Below are 27082 nucleotides of genomic sequence, written 5' to 3'. Positions count from 1 at the left end.
ACCTTTAATCCGTCTTAAATAAAGAGGGGGGGGAAATAACCCCCTTTGATGCATAATATGACAACCGTCTCTCCCCCCCACCCACCCCCAGGTCATCGCCGTGACGTCAGAGATTCTATTATTACGGAAAGCAGGTGAAAATAGCATCCCCGGTGCAGGAGAGCGAAGGTCCCTGACCTGCCGCGCACGCACGAGAGGCCAAACCAGGTCAAACCAGGTCAACTATCGTTTTTTATCTCCCCAACACGAATCTCTCGTTGCTTTTTAATTATACCCTCTTCATTCGGCTTTACGGCCATTCTCTTGTTTTGACCTTATTTGCATTTCATTCCCAGGCGAATCTATTGATTCATTCATGAATTTCAACTATCATTTACTCTGCAATTTACTACCTTAACATTTTTTTAATTCTTCGGCTCAATCGAGTTTTCTGTACGGCGTATAATCAATGCCACCGAAAATAGTTCTGTCTTTCAGTGGTCTCGGAATAATGCTGTATGAGCCGCGGTCCATCAAACTTTAACCACGGCCCGGTGGTGGTCTGTCCTATGTCGTTGCCAGATGCACGATTATGGCTAACTTTAACCTTAAATAAAATCAAAACTACTGAGGAGGCTAGAGGGCTGCAATTTGGTACGTTTGATGATTGGAGGGTGGATGATCAACATAGCAATTTGCAGCCCTCTAGCCTCAGTAGTGTTTAAGACCTGAGGGCGGACAGAAAAAGTGCGGACAGAAAAAGTGCGGACAGAAAAAGTGCGGACAGAAAAATTGCGAACATAAAAATTTGCGGACGTACAGCCAAAGCCGGCACAATAGTTTTCTTTTCCAGAAAACTAAAAATGAACATTTTTCATTAACTGATCTAGACGTTTCTCATTCAATTCATTCAGAAATTAAAACTCCATTCATTCACCAATTTACAACCATAGTAATTTTACTTAGCCTGTAATTAATGGGAATAAAGAGATGATTAAGCAACAACTTTTCCATGTTTGAATGAACCTTTTTTTAATTTAATTCACTCCACTGCAACGATGCTCATTCATTCAGTTAATTCGATGCCGATTGTGGATTTAATTCCTGAGTATTTTACTAACTCAGCAATTACTGCTTAGATTGTTTAATGGGTAGACTTTTGGGAAGGCGAACTGAATGCTCATTGATATATATATATATATATATATATATATATATATATATATATATATATATATATATATATATATATATATATATATATATATATATATATATATATATATATATATACACATATATATATACATACAAGTGTATATATAATATACACGCGCACACACATACATACATACATACATACATACATACATACATATATATAAATGAGAGTAATTAGATTAATGTTGTAATATGAAAAAAAAAATAAAATGCGAAGTCTCTAACTAAGAGTAGAATACAATTCGAGTGTCAGCGTCAATATGGACATCAATTATGCTAGTTTCGCGAGGAAGAAATTGTGAATTGGGTCATGTACGAGTTACATTAATAAATGAAAGGACTGAATAGCTTCAGATGAGTGTATTGTCATGTGACCTCTTATCAGTGACTGACAAATGAGGTTACAGCAAGTATATATATAAAAATTAATATATATATATATATATATATATATATATATATATATATATATATATATATATATATATATATATATATATATATATATATATATATATATGAATGTGAGTATATATCTTTAATATATATATATATATATATATATATATATATATATATATATCAAAAACCAAAAACAAAAATTAATTTACATACATGTACATATATAACCAAATGCATAAACAGGGTAACGCACATATGTTAAATGCATAACACTAACTACCTATTACTTCAAGGTACCAAAGAAAAAGATGAAAAATAGAAAAAAAATCATATTCCCCTGCAGCCATTTTTCCTGCATTCTGGCAGAACTTCATGTAGAAATTACGGTTACAAAATTAGTTATAGAATTAATGGAAAAAATTGTCTGCATCTAAATCTCCAACTTGTTTTAGTTTCAAAAATCGTTCTTCGAGTGTCACTGACCATTGCTAGTGTGACGCCAGCTCATAGACCAAGTCGGCCAATCACTCTCTTGAGACGTGAATTGGACTCTTAAGTCTTTTCATTCCGAATTAGACGTTGCTTTATTATTATTATTATTATTATTATTATTATTATTATTATTATTATTATTATTATTATTATTATTATTATTATTATTCAGAAGATGAAACCTATTCATAAGGAACATGCCCACCAAAGGGGCCACTGACTTGAAATTCTGAAGCTTCCAAAGAATATTAAGGTGTTCATTAGGAAGAAGTAAGAGGAAGTAAAGGGAAATACAAAAAGAAGAGATCCCACTCATTAAAAAAGAAAAAATAAATTAATAAATAGACAAAAATGTATCAAAATGCAACAAGAACAGCATTAGGGTAGTAATGCATTGCATCATTGCTTGAACTTCTGAAGAAGAAGTTCCAATTGCACGACATCATCAGTAGGGAGGCTGTTCCACAGTCCAACGGTGAGAGGAATAAAGGACCTCTGGAACTGAGAAGTTCGACAGCAAGGAACATTTACTGCATACTGGTGCTTATGCTGTTTAATCCTGAATTGGTCTTCCTGGATGTCTGGAGTACAGAAAAGTTACCTCAGAGTTATTCGACAGATGAGGCTGGGTCAAACAGTCACAGTACTGGCTATCACTATTCTCTCCAGAGCAGTTTTTTGGTATGGCTGATTCAGTCACTGATTTCTGGCCCTGCCGTTATTTTGCATCAATCAGTGTTTACCAATGTTTGAATCCATGTCACCTACGGTGTTGGAATCAGGCTTATGAATTACTCTTCTACCTAAGACCGATTCAGACTTCTCTTGGTTATGTGGACATCAAAAAATCTGTCTTCGCAAGATTTGGATGGCCAGAACAAGGCAGATAATTGATAATTGCCAATAACAAAATTATAATCACAACCCTGACTTAGACAAGATCATCATCAAACCTCAGTCTTAATCCTATTTTAGATTTAAACAAGATCGCTACCAGAATCTACCAGCTCTTGATCCTAATTTAGACTGAATCCCCACAAACTATGCTTTCTAATCTAAACTGGTTCACCAAACCTCAACAGGTGAGAATCCTGATATAGACAGGACACAAACTTGAACTGAATGGATCCTGATTTGCAAGGGATCTTAAAACCCCATGGATCCTGATTATGACTCAAGACTGGATCCCTACTGAAATCCAATGAATTGTGATCCAGAGTTATGTTGGATCTCCACCAAACTATAGATCCTGATTTATAACGGATCACCACCTAATTCCTGTGGATATGAATTGGCTTTTGACTTAATCTCCATCAAAATCAAGTGGATCTTCACCAATACCCATGGATCTCCACCAAAATATAGGCCCTGATTTAGAACAGATCGCCAACAGATTCAAAAGATTCTGAATCTTGGTTTAGTCTTGATCTCCACCAAAATCAGAAAGATTCTAATCTTTATCAATTCTTCATCTCCAACATGATCAGTGGATTCTGATTGACGGGTTTGCCTCCAAAATCTAATAGTTTGGTCGCCCGAAAATTTCAAGCAAATACAATCAGAAGTTTCCCTATACTATTAACGGAAGAATCTGAAATCTCACTGTCTACCTCATGGCCGAAGATTGATGTTCCTTGAAATATTTTTGTGAATCATGTCTCCTGACATTTTCGAGTCCATCTAAGAATATTTTTTAGTAAATCGTTCTTGCAAAAAGGTTAATATCGTACTTCTTGGTATCTGGCCCTTGGCTTATCCTCTGAAGGTTTTGTTACACTTTATAAATACAGAAAGTTTCTGTATAACTGCGATAACATAAAGACGAACACGGGAAAACTAAAGAAAGTAAACCAACCTGAGACAGTACAATCTCAGCAGGAGGAAAACGCCACTTGCATTGGTACATAAACAAAACAAGCAAAAAATGCAGTCGAGTTTTCTGTACAGCGTATAATGCTGTATGAAACTCTCAGCCACGCCTGTGTTGTTGGCACCTATAGCGGTGCAAGACGCATGATCATGGCTAACTTCAACTTCAAATAAAATAAAAACTAATGAGGCTAGAGGGCTGCAATTTGGTATGTTTGATGATTGGAGGGTGGATGATCAACATGCCAATTTGCAGCCCTCTAGCCTCAGTAGTTTTGAAGATCTGAGGGCGGACAATAAATGTGCGGACGGACAGACAAATAGCCATCTCCATAATAGTTTTCTTTTTTTTTACAGAAAACTAGAATTTAGACTCTTCAGACGGTGCTTCCAGAAACTGCGAACACAAAAGCGAATATTCAGACGAAATGTCAGCTGGCTGGCTGGCTCCAATAACCTTATCCCAAAATGTAGACGTAAAGGAAATCGATCACATCGATTGCCAAGCGACTCTCATTCAATATCGATGAATTACGAATGTCTCACAGTTTTCTTTGAAGATGAATCTCGAGCAAGTGTACAACTATGCCTGGGTTGCCATGGTTACCATGGCAACACCTACCCCCTTTCACAAACCTCATCCCCCCCCCCCCTGGCTACTGGCTACTGGCCACAGCATTTATTGCCCTTTCAAATATTAACAGATTTTAGTCTAATACCCACAATGGTGGAGTAATGAAAATTGCCGGACCAACTCTGACCTCCATAAATTTTGGGGCTAACCGCCATGGCCCCGCCCCGGGGCTAATGGTTTGAATCTCAATGGTTACCTTAACTTCTTGAAAATGATGTGATAATACCCTTACCGGAAACACAAAGGTCTAAAATATGCAGTATAAGAAGCGCAGCCACAAATAGACAGGACATGACAGGCGTTTGCGTATGATTTTCTGAGAGCTTTTGTGTAATGAATTGCGTTGCATAAAGCAATAAAATATGACATAAAATGTATATTAACTTCTGCATTGGAAGTGAAGAGAGAGAGAGAGAGAGAGAGAGAGAGAGAGAGAGAGAGAGAGAGAGAGAGAGAGAGAGATTCAACCTATTAAAATGTGACACAAGATTTATATTCTGCACTAGAATTTGCGAGAGAGAGAGAGAGAGAGAGAGAGAGAGAGAGAGAGAGAGAGAGAGAGAGAGAGAGAGAGAGAGAGAGAGAGATTCAACCTATTAAAATGTGACAAGATTTATATTCTGGATTGAAATTTATGAGAGAGAGAGAGAGAGAGAGAGAGAGAGAGAGAGAGAGAGAGAGAGAGAGAGAGAGAGAGAGAGAGAGAGAGAGAGAGATTCAACATATTAAAATGTGACAAGATTTATATTCTGCATTGAAATTTGAGAGAGAGAGAGAGAGAGAGAGAGAGAGAGAGAGAGAGAGAGAGAGAGAGAGAGAGATTCAACCTATTAAAATGTGACACAAGATTTATATTCTGCATTGGAATTTGAGAGAGAGAGAGAGAGAGAGAGAGAGAGAGAGAGAGAGAGAGAATCAACCAAATAAAATGTGACAAAATGTATATTATCTTCTTCACTGGTGTTGGAGAGAGAGAGAGAGATAGAGAGAGAGAGATAAAAGAATTACATCTAGAAATACTTCCCCCAATACGAAAGAAGCACTCGTGATTGACAGCAAATAGGACCCATTGATTCCAGAATATTTGAAGTCCGAAAACCAGAATATTTGAAGCCCGAAGTCCAGAATATTGAAAGTCCGAAGTCCAGAATGCAGAAAGTCCGAAGTCCAGAATACTTGAAGTCCAAAGTCCAGAATACTTGAAGTCCAAAGTCCAGAATATTTGAAGTCCGAAGTCCAGAATGTTGAAAGTCCGAAGTCCAGGATATTGAAGGTCCAAAGTCCAGAATATCTGAAGTCCGAAATCCAGAATATTGAAAGTCCAAAGTCCAGAATGTAGAAATTCCGAAGTCCAGAATACTGAAAGTCCGAAGCCAGCAGCTTCACAGAGCACTTAATGTACACTGAAGTTTTATCAGAATTTTCCGGTGACGAATAACCAAACAATGAAATTGGCAAATAATATTAGAGTTAGTCATGAACATTCTTAATGCAAATTACAGATATAACCATATCAATAATAATAAACAAAATTGTTTAAAATCAAATTTTTTATTATTATTATTATTATTATTATTATTATTATTATTATTATTATTATTATTATTATTATTATTATTCAGAAGATGAAACCTATTCATATGGAACAAGCCCACCAAAGGGGCCACTGACTTTAAGAAATTCAAGCTTCCAAAGAATATTAAGGTGTTCATTAGGAAGAAGTAAGAGGAGGTAAAGGGAAATACAGAAAGAAGAGACCCCACTTATTAAAAATCAAATTAATAAATCAATAAATAGATAAGAACAATTTAAACAGAAAACTGTAATAATCCCTGAGATATAAACGCAAAACTCACGACAATGACAAACGACAAAAGGATATTTTGCCATCCAGAAGATCAGCTGATTGTAAGTCACAGCTGACATCATACATGTCAGAAAAAATCTGATCTTCCCAAAATTTGGGCGGTGCCCGGGTACACACGACCAAGGCCACAGCAGTCTCTACTGATACCCTAATGGTAACCCACAGCAGAGCTAATACAACCCGCTGGGCCATTTTGGGCATTCATAAATTTTGGGTGGTCCCAAGGCACAAGAAGGTTGTATGCCCAGTTTCCCGTTGCACTGGGTATGGGTCTGATTATTATACCCATACTGACAAGTACACATAAGGTACATATGAGAGAGAGAGAGAGAGAGAGAGAGAGAGAGAGAGAGAGAGAGAGAGAGAGAGAGAGAGAGAGAGAAAATATTTATCATAGTAAAATGTGACACGAAACGTATATTATTTTCTGCATTGGAACTGTAGAGAGAGAGAGAGAGAGAGAGAGAGAGAGAGAGAGAGAGAGAGAGAGAGAGAGAGAGAGAGAGAGAGAGAGAGAGAGAGAGAGAGAGAGAGAGAGAAATATTTATCATAGTAAAATGTGACACAAAACGTATATCATTTTCTGCATTGAACTGTAAGAGAGAGAGAGAGAGAGAGAGAGAGAGAGAGAGAGAGAGAGAGAGAGAGAGAGAGAGAGAGAGAGCATTTTCGTATAATAAAATGCAATACAAAAGTAATTTTGCTTTCTACCCAATTTGTAGAACATGTGAAAGTGAAAAAAAATTATAAAAAAATAATCATAATAAAGGCATTTTATCTTTACCATTTATGTAGTATTTAGAGTTAACATTTGGGTTGTTCAAATTTGGGTCTCGCAGAGTACACGCACACACACACACACACACAAACACGATACTCCATTAGCAATCTGTCGAATGCTCGACCCGGAATCTTGGAAGTAGGCCACATCTCATCAAACATTCCATTCCTACATTTAAAAGAATGTCAGTTCAATTATTACTATTATCCGCAATGAGGTTACCTAGCAAGCTTGCGCAGAATAAAATGTCATTACGTAACGACAACACGAATGACGGAGGGAGAAAGTCTGAACACGTACACAAACACACATATATACACACATATATATATATATATATTATGCATATATATATATATATATATATATATATATATATATATATATATATATATATATACACATTATACAGGCCACCGAAAAACAGATCTATCTTTCGGTGGTCTCGCTATAACGCTGTATGAGCCGCGGCCCACGAAACTTTAACCACGGCCCAGTGGTGGCATGTCCTATATCGTTGCCTGAGGCACGATTATGGCTAACTTTAACCTTAAATAAAATAAAAACTACTGAGGCTAGAGGGCTGGAATTTGGTATGTTTGATGATTGGAGGGTAGATGACCAACATACCAATTTGCAGCCCTCTAGCCTCAGTAGTTTTTAAGATCTGAGGGCGGACGGACAGACAAAGCCGGCACAATAGTTTTCTTGTACAGGAAACTAAAAAACAAGCACCGCAGTATTCCATTTGCACAAAGATACTTAAGCTTTCAACGGAAAACCTCAGCACGCGGAGGCAGGCTTCAAGCATATTTCGCTAATACCCGAACATTACAAAAAAAAAAAAAAAAAAAAAAAAAAAACATCAAATAAACACTATCGACCGAACCATCAACGTCTTTTGCAACTTCCATACCCTAAGACCCGTCATTATTCATTATCATTTTGCTGAGCAAAGCGTCTTGCGCCCATCGAAACTCATAAAAAAAAAAAAAAAAAAAAAAATTCCATACTAAGCAGAATACAACCCTTCTACTGTCACCTTCAAGCAGGTGAGAGAGTGAGTGCTTGCCAAAGCAAAGCGCGTATTGCCATCGGGGGACAATCAAGCACCACTTTGCAAGCAATCGCAGGCATGAATTTTGCCGCCACGAACTTAACTAGTCCACACCTGGTTCTCATCGCCTGGGTCCTGTACGTTGTCGGGAACCCGAGAACCCTCACTTAGCTCGGTCCTATTTTGGGGAGAATTACTGGGCAATCTGGTGAAGCTGAAAGGTGGCATTTGCGAAAATTTTAACCGTGGAATTTTGCGCCTCAGAACTATTACCTGACAGATAAATGCTTTGCGGTTTCAATCACACAGGTCAGCCCTTTTTATATCACAGCGGTTAGTCTTCTCTGAATCACAAAGGTTATCTCTTTTTAAATCACAAACGTTATCTCTTTTTAAATCACAAAGGTTAGTCAGTTTGAAGTCAACAGGTCAGTGGCTCTTTTTGTGTCACAAAGTTTGTCCTTTTGATGTCACAAAGGTTAGACCTTTTTATATCACAAAGTTTAGTTTTTTTTTTTAAATCACAGAGGTCAGCCCTATTTAAATCACAGAGGTTGGACTTTTTAAATCACTAAGGTTAGTCCTTTTTAAATCACAAAATCAAATCACTAAGGTTAGTCCTTTTTAAATCACAAAATTAAATCACTAAGGTTAGTCCTTTATAAATCACAAAGGTTAGTCCTTTTTAAATCACAAAATTAAATCACTAAGGTTAGTCCTTTATAAATCACAAAGGTTAGTCCTTTTTAAATTACTAATGTTAGCCCTTTTTAAATCACAAAGGTTAGCCTTATTATATCACAAAGGTTAGCCCTTTTTATATCACAAAGGTTAGCCCTTTTTAAATCACAAAGGTTAGTATTTTTTAAATCACAAATGCTTGCCCTTTTTAAATGACAAAGGTTAGTCTTTTTTTTAAATCACAAAGGTTAGTTTTTCAAATCACAAAGTTTAGACCTTTTTAAATCGCAAAGTTTAGCCCTTTTTAAATCACAAAGGTTAGCCCTTTTTAAATCACAAAGGCTTGCCCTTTTTAAATCACAAAGGTTAGATTCCACAATCCCAGAGGCTTAGTAAAGAATCAAAACACATAACCGTAATCAAAATCTATAACAGCAACATAAAAAAAAAAATAACAGAGCTACGCTACACGAAAATTTAATCTTAAACAGACCATCTGATCCCCTTGCGAAGAAAATTATATATAAAAAAATCTAATTCCCACAAAATTATACAAATAAGACCAAAATTATTTTGCATAAAAAGAGAGAAAAACCTTCCACCTCGAATAACCTTATCGCCACCAATCATTTCCAGCGAGATCATCTGCCGATTATAATTATCAACGAAGATGGTCATTATGGTCCTTACTGATAATGCAGGATATTACATTCGCTTTAATCACCAGTTGCTTGCTGACTGTGTGTTGTTCACTTTGCTCGTGGCTAGACACAAGAGAGGACAGGAAGATATTGTTCCCGCCTCTCGAGGCCTAAGGCAAAAACTTGTTTGGCAATCTTGCTCGAATCTGGGTATTCATTTAAAGCAAGCAGTGAGTTCTTCTACTTAGTCGGTGCTATAAAGCGTACAAAATCGCCGCCATCTTGATTTTGCAAGCAACGGTGTGTTGTGATGGAGACTTTAGAAGGTGTATGAGAATAGAATATAAAATTTAGACCAAAGACCAAGCTAAGCTGGGTCCTATGAGGTCATTCAGCTTTGAAAGGGAAATTGACAGTAAAAGTTTACAAAGGCGTAACAGAAGGAAAACTTCGCAGGTTCACTATGAAATAACTGTTAGAAGAGGGTAGAAAGTGAGGTGGAAGAAGGAGAATATGCACGGAGGTACAGTAAGGGGAATGAAAGGGGTTGTAGCAGCAGCTAGGGGCCTAAGGAAGGGACGCTGCAAAGAACCTTAAGTGATGCCTACAGTGCACCGCGCGCGAGGTTGAAGGAAATAGAGGATGAATCTGGGACTACTACTATGCTACTATGAAATGCTGTCCTTCAAAAGATAACTTAAAAAATGAAAGTTCACGAAGTTATCTTACATGTTGATTATCTTTCACAACAATAATAATAATAATAATAATAATAATAATAATAATAATAATAATAATAATAATAATAATAATAATAATAATAATGCACCTTAAGATGATAATATCAATTACTGAAACGTTTCTTCCATTTTTAATTTTCTGTCTGACCACCGTCAATAATAATAATAATAATAATAATAATAATAATAATAATAATAATAATAATAATAATAATAATAATAATAATAATAATAATAAAAAGTGTATCGTACGTTCCTATGAATAATTTTTTCATCCAATATTAATAAAAAAAATAATACACCTCAAGATAATAATACCAATTACTGAAATGTTTCTACCATTATAAATTTTATATCAGGCCATCGTCAATAATAATAATAATAACAATAATAATAATAATAATAATAATAATAATATTAATAATAATGAAAGTGTACCGCACGATGCTATGAATAACTTTTTCATTCAATATTAACGAAAATAATAAGTCATGTGAAATATACCTAATTTAAATGTGGCAACTTGAAAATATGAGAGCTTAAAATCAATTTCCAGTTTGAACCGGTCGAGACATCGATTCGCAATACCTATAAATTCTGCCCTAAAGCATTTTTATTTACTATAAAACATAGGACAAGCCTCCGTCATTACACACACACACACAGAGAGAGAGAGAGAGAGAGAGAGAGAGAGAGAGTTACTCCAATGAACTTTCACGAAATATAGTTATATTTCACGTAGGAAATATAAGATCAATATTGGCCAAGGCGGGGTCGAGCACTCAAGAAAGGGGGAGAGAGAGAGAGAGAGAGAGAGAGAGAGAGAGAGAGAGAGAGAGAGAGAGAGAGAGAGAGAAATGTCAAAGGTATGTTTTGTCACGACATTTTAAGCTTAATGTAAAATATCATAGCAACATACTACATCAATAACAGGACCACAAAGACAGGCTGGGGGAACTGATCACTGTATCTCACTGTAAAATACTGTCACTGTATATATCTCATTGTATAAATACTGTCACTGTATAAATACTGTATATACCTCACTGTATGAATACTTTAACTGTATCTCACTGTACAAATACTGCCACTGTCTAAAACATTCATGAGAGAGAGAGAGAGAGAGAGAGAGAGAGAGAGAGAGAGAGAGAGAGAGAGAGAGAGAGAGAGAGAGAGAGAGAACAAATACTGTTCCAATTCTGCCATAATAGACGACAATACTCCGTCAAATATTTCTGTAAACAAAATCTATCTATCTATCTATCTATCATCTATATATCTATCTATCTATCTATATCTATATATCTATCTATCTATCTATATATATATATATATATATATATATATATATATATATATATATATATATATATATATATATATATATATATATATATATATATATATATATATATATATATATATACTGTATATATATTACACCCATCAAATCTAGCCATTAATGTACCGACTTAGTAACTACAAATGGGAATCTGCTTCGAAAAATAAAGGGTAACTGACAATAATTGTTAGCTTGCACGAACATACCAGTAAATTTCTTAATATAACAGTTCGAATCCTGGTAGGGAAGAGGTTTCAAGATACCCATAAAATATCCTTTAAAATACTGCGCGGTTAAACCAAGCATTAAACAAGTTAAAAATGCGTCCAAGTTTCTTCGGCGCAATCGAGTTTTCTGCACAGCCGCTACACAGCGTATAATCAAGGCCACCGAAAGTAGATCTATCTTTCGGTGGTCTCGGTATAATGCTGTATGAGCCACGGCCCTTGAAACTTTAACCACGGCCAGGTGGTGGCCTGTCCTATATCGTTGCCAGACGCACGATCATGGCTAACTTTAACCTTTAAATAAAATAAAAACTACTGATGAGGCTAGAGAGCTGCAATTTGGTATGTTTGATGACTGGAGGGTGGATGATCAACATATCAATTTGCAGCCCTCTAGCCTCAGTAGTTCTTGAGCTCTGAGGGCGGACAGAAAAAGTGCGGACAGAAAAAAGTGCGGACAGAAAAAAAGTGGACAGAAAAAGTGCGAACGGGAAAAAGTGCGGACAAAAAAAAAGTGGACAGACAAAAGTGCGGACAGAAAAAAAGTGGACAGAAAAAAATGGACAGACAAAAGTGCAGACGGGAAAAAGTGCGGACAGAAAAAAAAGTGGACAGACAAAAGTGCGGACAGAAAAAGTGCGGACAAAAAAAATGGACAGACAAAAGTGCGGACGGGAAAAAGTGCGGACAGAAAAAAAAGTGGACAAACAAAAGTGAGGACAGAAAAAGTGCGGATAGAAAAAAGTCCGGTCAGGAAAAAGTGCTGAAAGAATAAAGTGCGGCCAGAAAAAGGTGCGGACAGAAAAAAATGCGGACAGGAAAAATTGGACAGGAAAAAATGCGGACAGAAAAAAGTGCGGACGGACAGCCAAACCGGCACAATAGTTTTCTTTCACAGAAAACTAAAATGTCAATAATGTTTAGTCTTCCCCTAAAACTACATCCAGACATTGCATGCAACCTAAGAAAAGGGAGAAAGATTATTCTCTATTTTTTTTTTTAGCTTATGAATAAAAAGTGGCAATTAAAGGGGACAGTGGTCAAGGTTGAAGGAAATCAGGTCACACGTGTATAGAGAGAGAGAGAGAGAGAGAGAGAGAGAGAGAGAGAGAGAGAGAGAGAGAGAGAGAATTCAAATGCATGCTTGCTTCGTCCATCAACAAGGTTTAAAATCCCTTATAAAGTTTTGAATGAACTTAATCCCTGGACAATTAACAATGAAAAGGCCTTTGAAACCTCATATATATATATATATATATATATATATATATATATATATATATATATATATATATATATATATATATATATATATATATAGGAACATTTGATCCCCAAGGCTAGTACTAAACACGGCGAAACAGCGATTCATCTATTACTGTTTCGCCGTGTTTAGTACTAGCCCCTGCGGGATCAAACGTCCCCAAGTTCATTTGATCCACCAGGGGCTAGTACTAAACACGGTGTAAACATATTCCCCCCCCCAAAGGGGCTAGTACTAAACACGGCGAAACAGTGTAGGCGAGTCACTGTTTTGCCATGTTTAGATAGATATAGATATATATATTATATCTATATATATATACACATACATACACATATGTATGCGTTATACATAAATGCGCAGTAGCACATTAAACCTTCTGCGCAGCGCAGAGAACGCACCGCCAGCGAAAAAGCTCAATCAATAACCTATGGAAAAGAATATATTCTTCTCGTTCAGGCTCCAACCAGACTGAACTGAATAGAATCCGTCTCAGCTCCCACTGGGTCAATAAAACGGACATTGAAGCAGACTCAGCGACTTGAAGCAGACTCAGCGACTTGGCGGGAGAAGAAGAATAAGAAGAAGATTCTCACGAATTCTAACTTAAATAATTACAAGAACTTCTATTTATTCCTTCAAGGTCACAGGCGGTTGTGCGTTCTACTTGCTTTATTGCTTTTTAGTTTTCTGTAAAAGAAAACGATTATGGAGATGGCTACTTATAGTCTGTCCGTCCGCACTTTTTTCTGTCCGGCCTCAGGTCTTAAAGACTACTGAGGCTAGAGGGCTGCAAATTGGTATATTGATCATCTACCCTCTAATCATCAAACATATCAAATTGCAGCCCTCTAGCCTCAGTAATTTTCATTTTAAAGATTAATGTTACCCATTATTGTGCGTCTGGCACCGCTATAGTTGCCAACAACACAGGCCGCCACCGGCCCGTAGCTGAAAGTTTCATGGGCCGCGGCTGAGGGTTTCATGGGTCGTGGCTGAGAGTTTCATACAACACTTTTACTTATTATTGAAAAACTCAGCTCTGTTAGAAAAATACATATTCTTGCAATCAGTAATTTCGATAGTCAGCGCAGTGGTATGGTTAAAAATCTATTTTAATAATAATAATAATAATAATAATAATAATAATAATAATAATAATAATAATAATAATAATAATATAATAATAATAATAAACAACTTTCAATCAGTTCATTCAGAAAATAAGAATGTTTTGATATGGAGTAAATATAATTTCCGGATATTTAAGGGAAAATCCAGGCATTTGAAACTTCTAATCAATACATTTCTTTTTCTTAGATATTATTTATCTTAAGGATGGTCTCATAAATTTAAATCTAGTCGTATATAAAAGTAAATCAAAATGGATATGTGAAAAATATATAATTTTTTAATAAATGTGTCCCCCTTGGACCCAAAGAGAGAGAGAGAGAGAGAGAGAGAGAGAGAGAGAGAGAGAGAGAGAGAGAGAGAGAGAGAGAGAGAGAGAGAGAGAGTAACTACTCTAGTTTTAACCCAGGCACAGCGAAATTGATTAGCGTCGTATTGATTAAGTCTAATCCTGCCAGTGCACGTCTGTGCCGAAGAAAATCTCCAAGGATAATGACACGTGCATATGTGTGTGAATGTGTGTGAATGTGTGTGAAGTGTCAACAACGACAAAAGCACATTTACACACTGACTCTGCAGATAAACTGTGAACGCAAGCAACATGTAAGTAAGTGTGCATGCATGCGTTCCTACAAACTTCACAAGCGAACAATGGCTAAGAATGTCAGTTTTAAAAAGCATAAAGTGGAGAGAAATCTCGTTGCTTTTCTCGGCAAGAGACAATTTGGAAATACCACAAATTTCTGGGCTTCTTTGACGCAGCTGTTCATTAGGGATAAAAGCAAGTGAAAAATGCGCAATCGAGTTTTCTGTACAGCGTATAATCAAGGCCACCGAAAACAGATCTATCTATTGGTGGTCTGGGTGTAATGCATGTATAAATGAATAAATTGATGAACTGTACTTCTTAAATTTATATTTTTTAAAAATACTCAAATCAAACTCTTACTCGATTTTCTGAATAACCAGATAATACGAATCTAAAATATAAAAGCCATAATTTCATACATTAGGCTAAATACATGATACTGTTATGTATTTAACTGGTAAATAAATAATTTTTTCCAATAAATAAATAAAAAATAAATAAACTGTAGTAGGTGAATTTATATTCTCAGTACAATACTCAAAATAGAACTCTTTCTCGATCTGCTCAATAAGCAGAGATTATGATTACAAAATACAAAACACATGTTCATTAATTAGCACAGGAGCTTATACAAGCGCGGTCTACAGAGCCAATGACATACATATTTTTTTAATCCTCTGGGTAACTGAATGTCAGAATCTAATATTTCATGAACCCAGGATTCGGGAAGTGGAATTGTGTAACAAAATCCGGAAAGACTCGACGCCTGGTGGAACAAAATATCAATAGGATGGAATATACAGTTTAGGCCAGAGGCTAAGCGCTGGGACGTATGAGGTCATTCAGTGCTGAAACGGAAATTGACAGTAAGAGGGTTTGACAGGTGTAACATGAGGAAAACCTTTTGCATTTGCACTATGGAACAATTGTTAGCAGAGGGTTGAGGAAAGCAAGATGGAAGAAAGAGAATATGAAAGGAGGTACAGTAAAAGGAATGAAAGGGGTTGCAGCTTGGGGCCGAAGGGACGTGTGTATAAAAAAAAAATATATATATATATATATATATATATATATATATATATATATATATATATATATATATAAAGGCTAATAAAACTGCATTACCGAATACTCTAAATTCTATAGAACTTCACGAAAATATAAAAATTGTTGTACAGCAATAAAAATTTTATAAGGCTATGGAAAAAAAGGGGGGGGCCTCTTTCCTAGATAGTGAACCGCCAAGAAATATTGGTTCTAGATAATGACCCCCGAAAACCCTGGGGGGGGGGGGTTACAATCTAGGAAAGATCGCCCCCCCCCAAAAAAAAACTTTTAAAAAGAATTCAATGAGAAAAACTCAGAAAAACACTCGTACACAACAATAACCCACCCACTAAATACGAAAGTAAAATCGCATACAATATTTGGATGCCGATGCAACAATACTATGCATAAAATCCCCCATAAAATTCGACTGGCTTCGAGAAATGCAAGAATGAAAATGCTTGCAACTGCAATCGTAGTGTGCAACGAGAAGCAGCCATAATTTCAAGGAATGGGAAAGAGATAAACAAATGAGGAAGCAAGGAAGGAAAGTCACTGACTTTTTGCCTTCGCGTGAGGAATCTCATTCGCCATTAACATAATCGTGCCTGTTCGATTCCGTGCATTCTGACTTCGGCTACGTTTAGCGAAAGTCGTATATTGTTTATTAGTTACAGAACTGTTAATGAGTAATTTTCACCCATACGCTTTCTTCTTTGGAAAGTGTTCGAGGCCGTGTATTTTGACTTCGGCCAAGTTTCGAGAAAGTAGTGTTTTTTTAATTGCTATAAAAGCAAAACATGCAATTTTCCCCCATATGCTTTCTTCTTTAGAAAGTGTTCGGGTTCGTGAATTTTGACTTCGACTAAGTTTCGTGAAAGTCGTATTTTTTAATTGTTATAAAACTATAACAAGCAATTTTCAACCATATATTTTCTTCTTTGGAAAGTGTTCGATCCCGTGCATTCTGACTTAAGGTCAGTTTCGTGAAAGTCGCTTATAATTCAATAAAACTATACCAGAATTAAGATGGTTTCGTCCGAGTTTCGTCACGGTACGTAACGTCCCTGGAATCAGACAGACATCGTCTTGATCCTCTCCTACAATGTATATATATATATATATATATATATATATATATATATATATATATATATATATATATATATATATATATATATATATATATATATATATATCTAATGTATGTATATATGTATACACACATATATATATTGTGTATGTATATACATATATATATTGTATATACACACATACACAACTCACCAAGCAACAACATCCATCTATCAGACGCAGCATAAAAAAAAAACACCCGATATATAACTTGAGCCTCAATAATCAAACTCCCTATGACCGGTCCCAATATTTCAAGGCTTTGACGAGACAAAGGGCTGACCTTGCCAAAGCAATTCAGCCCCTGGGGCAGTTCGTCAGGAGTGCCCGCGGGGGGAATTTATTTCACGCCGAGTTAAATAGCAAGCAGTTACGCATGCCCCAACTCATGGGAAGCGGGCAAAGGGGTATAATTTATGGAGTAATGATGTCACACAGGGTATAATAAAGCTTGACAAGTTAATGAAGAGATAATGCCCTGAGGTATTTTCTTAGTTTTCTCGATAAGATACTTTAATTAGAAATATTTCCCGAAGTGGTTGACAATTTACCGAAAAAAGAAATTGTGAAATCGTGAGAAATCTTTCCCAGTTTGTTTGACGATTTACTGAGGAAAGGAATTCTGAAATTATCAGAAGTATTTTCCAATTTGTTAACAATTTACTAAGAAAAGAAATTGTGAAATTATTAAGAGATACTTCCCAATTTGCTAACAATTTACTGAGGAAAGGAATTGTGAAATTATTAGAAATATTTCCCAATTTGGTTAATAATTTACTAAGAAAAGGAATTCTGAAATTATTAGAAACATTTCCCAATTTGGTTAACAATTTACCAAGAAAGGAATTCTGAAATTATTAGAAATGTTACAAATTTTGGTTGACAATTTCCCGAGGAAAGAAGTTCTGAAATTATTAGAAATATTTCCGAATTTGGTTGACAATTTCCCGAGGAAAGAAGTTCTGAAATTATTAGAAATATTTCAGAATTTGGTTGACAATTTCCCGAGGAAAGAAGTTCTGAAATTTTTAGAAATATTTCCCAATTTGGTCAACAATTACTGAGGAAAGTACTTCTGAAATGATTTTACTATAAAATATTACGTTAAATGGATATTAAAATCACACAGAAACATTACTTTACATAAGTTGGATATCATTTAACAAAGAAACCTACCAGCTGGGTATGATTTTGCTGGAAATAACCGTATAAACTGAGAATCATTTCGCCGAGAAACATTACTTCATCCAAATATTACATCGTTCTGCTGGGTAGCATCAGCTTCCAAGATAAAATAATGACTTGGCTCTCCTGACAACTGCTTTGAATGATTTCTTAAATCATAGAAAATTAGTTCAGAATTTCCAGTCAACATAAATGAATTAAACTTTGCTGCAAAATACCACCCCTTATCAAAAAAACAAAACCATTGTTTGTAAATACCGATGGATACAAATGTGAAATGAAATAATCCCTGAAATGGGACAACTACAGGACTCGATTCTAAAGAACTGAAATAATGAAAGAACTTTCTTTTTATCGTGGAATTTCTAAAGCAAGCACTCCCCTCAAAAACACGACGTGAAGAGAATTCTTAAACACCATCAAGGTACCCACTAATTACGGTGGATTTCGAATCTCGCCCCCGTCAGGGTAGCAAGAACTGAAACACCCAGGTATGGCCAGGTAACCAGGTAAGGTCCAACTATCCATTTCAGGGACGGCGAGTCACCGTTTTCCTCAAATATCTTTCAAACTGATTATTGGATCGAAATGGTGCTTTGACACAGTGTGCAAGACACCTCCCGCTAATTTTTGGCAATATAGTGCAATGTCAAGTGGTTTTAGTTAAGGCGTTTACTCTTGACTTTTAAAGGTAAAGTTGCTGCGTCAGCAGGACTAAACTATGCAATCGAACGCCCGCTATCCCCCATAGACAGGAAAGGGGGCAGGGGAGGAGATGGGGAGGCCAGGAAAGTGTGTTGAGGGAGGGATGAGGAGGGGAAGGGGGAGGAAGGGACAGGAAGGTGATAAAGGACGTTTGAATGCATAGTTTGGCGATGCTTGGCAACACCATGCAAATCAAGAGTAAAGCAATGATTAAAACCATTTGACATTGAACTAATATTACCAAAAATTAGCGGAAGGTGTCTTGTACACTGTGACAAAGTACCACTTCGATCAAATAATCAGTTTGAAAGATATTTGAGAAAAACGACGAATCTCTGACCCTGAAATGGATAGTAGGAGCCTTCCTTTAGTGTGAAATTTTAAAAACCGCTTATTAGAGGTCACCTTTCTGACATGTTTACATCACGCCTTGCCATCTTTCCTCCTGTAATGACTCACGTTTTTTTTTTTGCTTATTAAAACTGATTGTCAGCCTGAGAAAAAATTTTTAGAAAGAAAAACTTACTTGTCTGGTTACGACGGAATCATGGAAGCCCCTTCTTAACGAACCAGCGTTTTATCATTCTGCCTGTAAATAACGTGATTCAAGTTAGGTAAGCATTCAACCGTGCAAATCATGCTGAATGAAAAATAAAATAAAAAAAAATTACGACATCAAATGTCAAAAAATGTTATCTATCACATTCGTGATGGTTAATTATGGAAGGACGCTAATCTTTTGTACACAACATTATGGTCAGGTTATAATCATTGCAAAACAAATTTCACATGAACGATAATAATTACCTGAGACAGGTAAATAGTAGACCTCTTCCTCGGAATTTTCAGATGTATGTACAAGAGGCGACGCGTCATGGAAAGTTCCATAATGAAATGATGATCCATTGACTTCTCCGGAAAATGTCGAGATTATCAAATGTCGCGACGTAATTCGGGTAATTTATTCCTCGGTTTTGTATTTGTATTACGTATTTTGTATTTTGTATTACGTAGAGGACATGGAATTAGATGTCGATGAAGTAGACAAAATTGACATCAAAATGCGGATTTGCGGAGAACGGTGTTGTCAGAAACGACCTTCAAGGTTTAATTTTCAGTCAAATATATGAATAATATTTTGCTTTATCTTATTTTTCTAATAGTTAAAAATTACTTTTAGCGTTTATTTTTCAGTGAACATTAATGAATTAAACTTTTCTTTATTGTATTTTCCTAATAAAACCTTCCCTAACAAAAGTCATGACACCACTCCTTACTAAAAAAAAAAAATCCTTGTTTGTAAATATCCGATAGATACAAATCTATTTGACTCAATATTAAACAATAAGTTTAATATATTTTAATGTGTGGCTACACCCAATCTAACTCGATGAGGAACAAATCAAGGACATGCAGAAACAATTTTCAAACAAACGAAAAAAACTGAAGCCCAACAGAAAAAAAATTTTTGAGTCACGAAATCTAACGTAACAACCTGAACTGAAATTACAAAAAAAAAAAAAAAAAAAAAAAAAAAAAAAAAAATTAATATATTTTAGTTCCAAATATTCCAACCTTGAAAACTGAATACATAAAAATTACACTAGTATAAAACGTTTCAATTTAAAAGTTGGAAAACCTCACTAAAAACAAGAATGAAGAAATAAAAAATTAAATTTGAAATCTGAAATAATTCACATACCTTCTGTGGTCCAGTATGATGCTGAAGACTTTGTTATTGTGAGGGTCGTCCAAATATTAAAATTTTAAAAATTATAAGAAAACGAGATATTAACAATACTCAACGAAGAGTCATTGGAATAAACAGAATGCTTAATGAGCCTGTTATTCAATTATTAATAATTACTTTTCTTAATTCCTTTCTAAAGGTATTCAGGACGACCCTCAGTCATTATTACCGTTCAGTCAAAGCCAAGAATCTATGAACTACACTGCCCTAAATTGGAAAACTGCAGTATCAGCAAAATTGTCGAAATTGAGACATGCCATCTATTGGGCTCGTGACACACTAATACACAAGTTACCGCAGTTTCATAATGATTCTTCAACGCTTTATTTAGGGGGTCCCATTTGCAGTATCTGCAAAATCAGCAGTAAGGCAAGGGGAGTATCTACCATTTTTCAAAGTTTTGTATTTTTGCAGATACCGCAGTCTTTCATTTTATGGCAGTACAGGTACCAGGTACCAGTCATAAGAACAAGTATGTACGTAAAATTAATATTCCGCAATCATCATCATACAATACAATAAATATGGAACAACTCTTCACACAACTGTCAGTGTAAAAATAAATATTATTAATGACCATATACCCAGTAACAGTAATTAGTAATTTCTAATAATTAGTAATTGACCAATAACACCAAATTCCCAATAACAGTAACCAGAGCAATCAGTAATCATTGGTTAATTAACCAATAAAAATAACCGGAATATTCAGAAATCAATCAGAGGAATCAGACATTTTGTCATAATATGAAACCGCCTAGTGACAAACCATTTTCTCTTTGCTAAACCACTCGCTCATTCAAATACACAAACATTGCCTACAGTGCACCACGTGAGGTGCACTGACGGCACTTTCCTCCGCCCCCCCATGGGGACAGTTGGTACGGGGACACACATCACAGGATAAACACAATCTCGCGAAAGTTCTAAAATTCATTTCAATAAAATTTCTCTTAATTAATATGGACACTACACAAAATTAACAGAATTCATTTCCCTTAAAATATCTAAAACAAAATAGATTCTTGGCTCATCAGTGAACGGCAATAGAAAGCCACTTACCTTTCCTAGAAGACTTCTGTTAGGAATAAAAGACAAAAAAATACTCATTAGTACGTCAACCTTAGGGAATTAATTAAAACTCTCATTCTATTTACAGAAAGGGGTAACAGATTCAAAATTTAATGATGACCTTAAACTGAAAAATTAAATTGAACCATTAATTTAAAATCGCCCACGAAAATACACTGTACCTCAGATCTTGAGGCAACCATAGACAAGTAAAACATGCGCCGAAGTTTCTTCGGCGCAATCGAGTTTTCTGTATATCGTATAATCAAGGCCACCGAAAATCGATCTATCTTTCGGTGGTCTCGGTATAATGCTGTATGAGCCGCGGCCCACGAAACTTAAACCAAGGCCCGGTGGTGGCCTATCCTATATCGTTGCCAGAAGCACGGTCATGGCTAACATTCTAAAATAAAATAAAAACTACTGAGACTAGAGGGCTGCAATTTGGCATGTTTGATGATTGGAGGGTGGATGATCAACATAAAAATTTGCAGCCCTCTAGCCTCGGTAGTGTTTAAGATCTGAGGGCGGACAGAAAAGTGCGGACGGACAGACAAAGCCGCCACAATAGTTTTCTTTTACAGAAAACTAAAACGACAAAAGGTACATCAATGTATAGCTTTAGAATTTTATTTTTTACAAAAATAATTAATTAGATGAAAACGGGTCGCTGCATTTCGGGAGGACTACATTTTTGTGACCTATCATGGTCAATTTTAATATGACCTAACGTACCCTAGAGCTTCCTTATCTAGCCGGGGCGTAGCCAAAGGTCATCACCCCCCACATCCCTTGCATTTTACATCCCCCCCCTCCCCCCACCCCCTCCCAGTGTGAATCTAAGGGGAAATAATCACAATGCTTCACATACAAAAGATTCTATATAATGTCCTACAACATTTACATAACCTTATGCATTTTGATTATTATTATTATTATTATTATTATTATTATTATTATAATGTCCTACAACATTTACATAATCTAATAGTTTTTGGATTATTATTATTATTATCATTATGTCCTACAACAATTACATAATCTAATGGTTTTTGGATTATTATTATTATTATTATTATTATTATTATTATTATTATTATTATATAAATGTTCTACAACATTTACATAATCTAATGCCTTTTGGATTATTATTATTATTACTATTATTATTATTATCTGGACCGGCAATAAGCAAGTGCCTTGCCATTTCAACAAACACGATCCTCCGAAACAGCAAAAATCCTCTTACAGTTTCCATTCCTCTTCCAACAGGACCCCCGAGGAGCCGACAGAACTTCTTCTTCTTCTTCTTCTTCGCCGTCTTCTGCAGCCGGAGAGGAGCAGCTGGGCGGGCAAGTCATCCTCAGCCCTGGAAGGCGGCTACGAGAGGGGGAGGAGGAGGGACCCCGCCGCCGCCGGTCTGCGCCCGCGCCAGAGTAACAGTGAAATGAGTCAGGCCATCGAGAGAAGACGAACGGAAATGAGCGGAACGGACATCATGTCCCCCTTTTACGTCCCCCCCGACAGGAAGACCTCCGCCCAGATCATCCGGGAGGCGAGGGCGGCGCTCCGCATCAACGAGGGGCCGATCGTGGGCGTCGGGGGAGGGGCGAGCGTGCAGCGCATGGGCGTGCGGACGGTGCAGACGAAGCGGCCGTTCACGCCCAGGGAGAGGGAGCGGACTCTGTTTAGTCGTGGGAGTGATTCCACCACTAAGGGCGAGCGGCCTCCGAGCTCGTTCACGTGAGTTGATGCGATGCATAAATACCCTAATACTATTATTGGTCTTGCATTTTAATACATTTTTATCTATTTATTCCTTTATTAATCTATTTTTTCTTTTTTGGTAAGTGGGATCTCTTCTTTCTGTATTTCCCTTTACTTCCTCTTACTTCTTCCTAATGAACACCTCAACATTCTTAGGAAACTTAAATTTCAAGTCAGTGGCCCCTTTGGTGGGCTTGTTCCATATGAACAGGCTTCATCGACTCTATAATATTAATAAAAATAGTTCAATGATTAAGGAAATTATTACAATACTACCTAATACAAATATTCTACTAAACAAACCAATAATATTGTAAAGTCAACAATGTGAGTAAATGTAAAAGTAATTTTAGATTATTGTACATTTTAAGGTAGGGGAGAAGCCATCCTCCTTCTGACTCAAATCGGGATCGAACCCAGGTCTCTCAGATGAAAGGCATGGGCGCTGCCAATTAAGCCACACAAGTCATAAAAGAAGCTGGAACCTCAGTACCACTGTACATAAGGCTTTGCCTTGCCTTTCATCTGATAAGACCTGGGTTCGATCCCGATGTGAGTCAGAAAATTATTTCTGTTCCACACGTGAATGTGTGGTGATTATTTCTATCTATCTATCTATCCATCTGTATAATACATACATATGTATTATATACATATGTATATGTATGTATGTATATATGTATATATACAGCATATATACATATATATATATCGTGCATATTTTTCTATCTATCTTTCTTCCTTCACACAAACACGAAGAATTAAACCACAAACACCAATAAAAAAAGAGAACAAACAAATATAATACCGCCCTTAACCAATCACACCCTTCGCCCGCCCACAGGCTCTCGCCCTTGCACTTCGACAGCAACGACACCTCCGGCAGGAACTCCGCCACCCAGAGGCTGCTGCCCCTGGCCACGATCAAAGCCTATCCCGACGAAAATGACGGAGTGAGTTCTCAGGAAGGTTTTGTTAAGTCACTTTGTATTGGATATCTCATTCACTGTCTTCATTTTGAGAGAGAGAGAGAGAGAGAGAGAGAGAGAGAGAGAGAGAGAGAGAGAGAGAGAGATACACAATTTAGGCCAAAGTTCAAGCGCTGGGACCTATGAGGTCATTCAGCGCTGAGGGGGGTTTTGAAAGGTGTAACAGGAGGAAAACCTCAAAGCAGTTCCACTTGGAAACAATTCTGCCCTAAATTGGAAAACTGCAGTGTCAGCTAAATTTTCGAAATTGAGATATGCCACCTATTGGGCTCGTGAAACACTAATAAACAAGTGACTGCAGTTTCAGAATGATTCTTCAGTGCTTTATTTAGGGGGTCCCACTTGCAGTATCTGCAAAATCAGTGGTAAGGCAAGGGAGCATCTGCCATTTTTCTCAGTTCTGTATTTTTGCAGACACTGAAAGGTTTGAGGAAGTTGAGATGGAAGAACTATTTTGTTCAAATGCCATTTGCCTTTCCTTTCAATCTGTTTCTTGGTTTTCAATTCTTAATGTAAACTATTTGTTTTTTTTTACTTCTATTCTCTGATACCAAATCTTTTTCTTTTATGAAAATTTTCTTTGAAAGTGAATGAATGCGTCATTAAATTTAGGCTACAGAGCAGCCATTCAGTACTTAAGAAAGGAGTTTGAGTGACTGAACAGCAAGATTAAAATAGATCAGAAAATAAATGAGAGTAAGTACCCGGATGTAAAGGTGAGACTGAGAGAGAAAAAAAACCTACAGTTGCACTGAGAAGTAATTGTTAGTGGTGTTGGACAGCAAATGGAATAAAGAAGCGGGAATGATGTAAAGTAAAATTTGTTTTATACATTTTAATACATTTTTATCTATGTATTAATCTATGGTTTTTTTTCTTTTTTAATAAGTGGGATCTCTTCTTTCTGTATTTCCCTTTACCTCCTCTTACTTCTTCCTAATGAGCACCTTAATATTCTTTGGAAGCTTCAGAATTTCAAGTCAAGTGGCCCCTTTGGTGGGCTTGTTCCATATGAATAGGTTTCATCTTTCACTTTTTCCCATTCTTATAATTCATTTTATGCTATTTACACTATGTTGTTGCTAACTGAATATTTTCAAATTCCGTTTACCTGCCAAATATGAATTTTGTTAGAGAAAATTGATCATACACTGTTACGAGAAACATCGCTCAATGTCATATCCGAAAACTATGCTCTACCAACTACGCATATTTAATCATAATTAATCTGACGTTCCATTATTTATTTATTTATCTATTTCTTTAATCCATTTCAGAAGTTACCGTCCATCGTTTCGGCCAGAAGAGTTCAACGTCACCAGTTCAGAGCCTTGTCTCTGTGCGACCGTAAGTGAAAACCGATTCACCCTTTTATATTACACACAACGAGACACAACATATTGACGTATGGTTCTCCTGTAGGCCTACTGCCCTAGACTGGAAAACTGCAGCATCAGCAAAATGTTCGAAATTGAGATATGCCACCTACTGGGCTCGTGAAACACTAATACACAAGTTACAGCAGTTTCAGAATGATTCTTCAGTGCTTTATTTAGGGGGTCCCATTTGCAGTATCTGCAAATTCAGTAGTAAGGCAAGGGAAACCTGCAGTATCTACCATTTTTCTCAGTTCTGTATTTTTGCAGATACTGCAGTCTTCCATTTTAGGGCAGTGTAGGGTAGTGACTCTGATGGAATACCCATCTATTCATGCATTCGTGTGGATTCCATTTAGCCAAAGAACGAAGCTGCATGCCCACAGTTTCAGCCACTTCCCAATGCTACGGTAGAACCCCACCGTTCTTCATTGCTCTGGATGTTATATATATCATAAATATTTCATAGTGTATCATTTATTTTAATATATATATATATATATATATATATATATATATATATATATATACACACACATATATGTGTGTATATATATATATATATATATATATATATATATATATATATATATATATATATATATATATATATATATATATATACTTCATACAGATAACCATGCATGCATTACATAACATTACTATCCTGCTAAGCATGGGAAGGGGGTGGGTAGTATATGTATTACAATATATAAGAAAGTACAACTACACTGGTCCGCTGGTGCAGTGGAAGCTTCTGAAATTTCAAGTCAGTGGCCCCTTTGGTGGGCTTGTCCCATGTGAATAGGTTTCATCATCTTCTGAATAATAATAATAATAATAATAATAATAATAATAATAATAATAATAATAATAATAATATCTTTCTCTCCCTCAGTCCCAGAAGAAACCGAGGACGGCGACGAGAGTGGAAAGACGCCGAGGAGATTGCTGATAACTCCCCCTCGAAGTTCTACCATCAACACCTTACACAGCTTACAGGTGAGGTGAGATCTGCTGCGTCCAGAGGGAGAGGCAGATTAGACAGATAGATAGATAGATAGATAGATAGACAGATAGATAGATAGATAGATAGATAGATAGAATTTAGGCCAAGGGACAAGTACTGGGACTTATGATA

General features: G+C 36.2%; 1 protein-coding gene across 1 annotated transcript in view; it reads left to right on the top strand.

The window, feature by feature from the left end:
* Window positions 1-27082, top strand: part of LOC136852838 (armadillo repeat-containing protein 2) — a 135097-nt gene that overhangs the window by 89455 nt on the left and 18560 nt on the right. Inside the window, exons 2-5 of the mRNA XM_067127743.1 lie at window positions 23082-23552; window positions 24421-24529; window positions 25843-25912; window positions 26840-26943. Coding sequence (XP_066983844.1) covers window positions 23257-23552; window positions 24421-24529; window positions 25843-25912; window positions 26840-26943 — 579 coding nt within the window. The 5' untranslated portion in view covers window positions 23082-23256. The remainder of the gene's footprint in view (window positions 1-23081; window positions 23553-24420; window positions 24530-25842; window positions 25913-26839; window positions 26944-27082) is intronic.

This window comes from Macrobrachium rosenbergii, chromosome 26 (genome assembly GCF_040412425.1).
Source record: "Macrobrachium rosenbergii isolate ZJJX-2024 chromosome 26, ASM4041242v1, whole genome shotgun sequence".
In the NCBI taxonomy this organism is placed as follows: Eukaryota; Metazoa; Arthropoda; class Malacostraca; order Decapoda; family Palaemonidae; genus Macrobrachium; species Macrobrachium rosenbergii.
The sequence above is the reverse complement of the archived record's forward strand: the minus strand, read 5'-3'. Positions and strand labels throughout refer to the sequence as shown.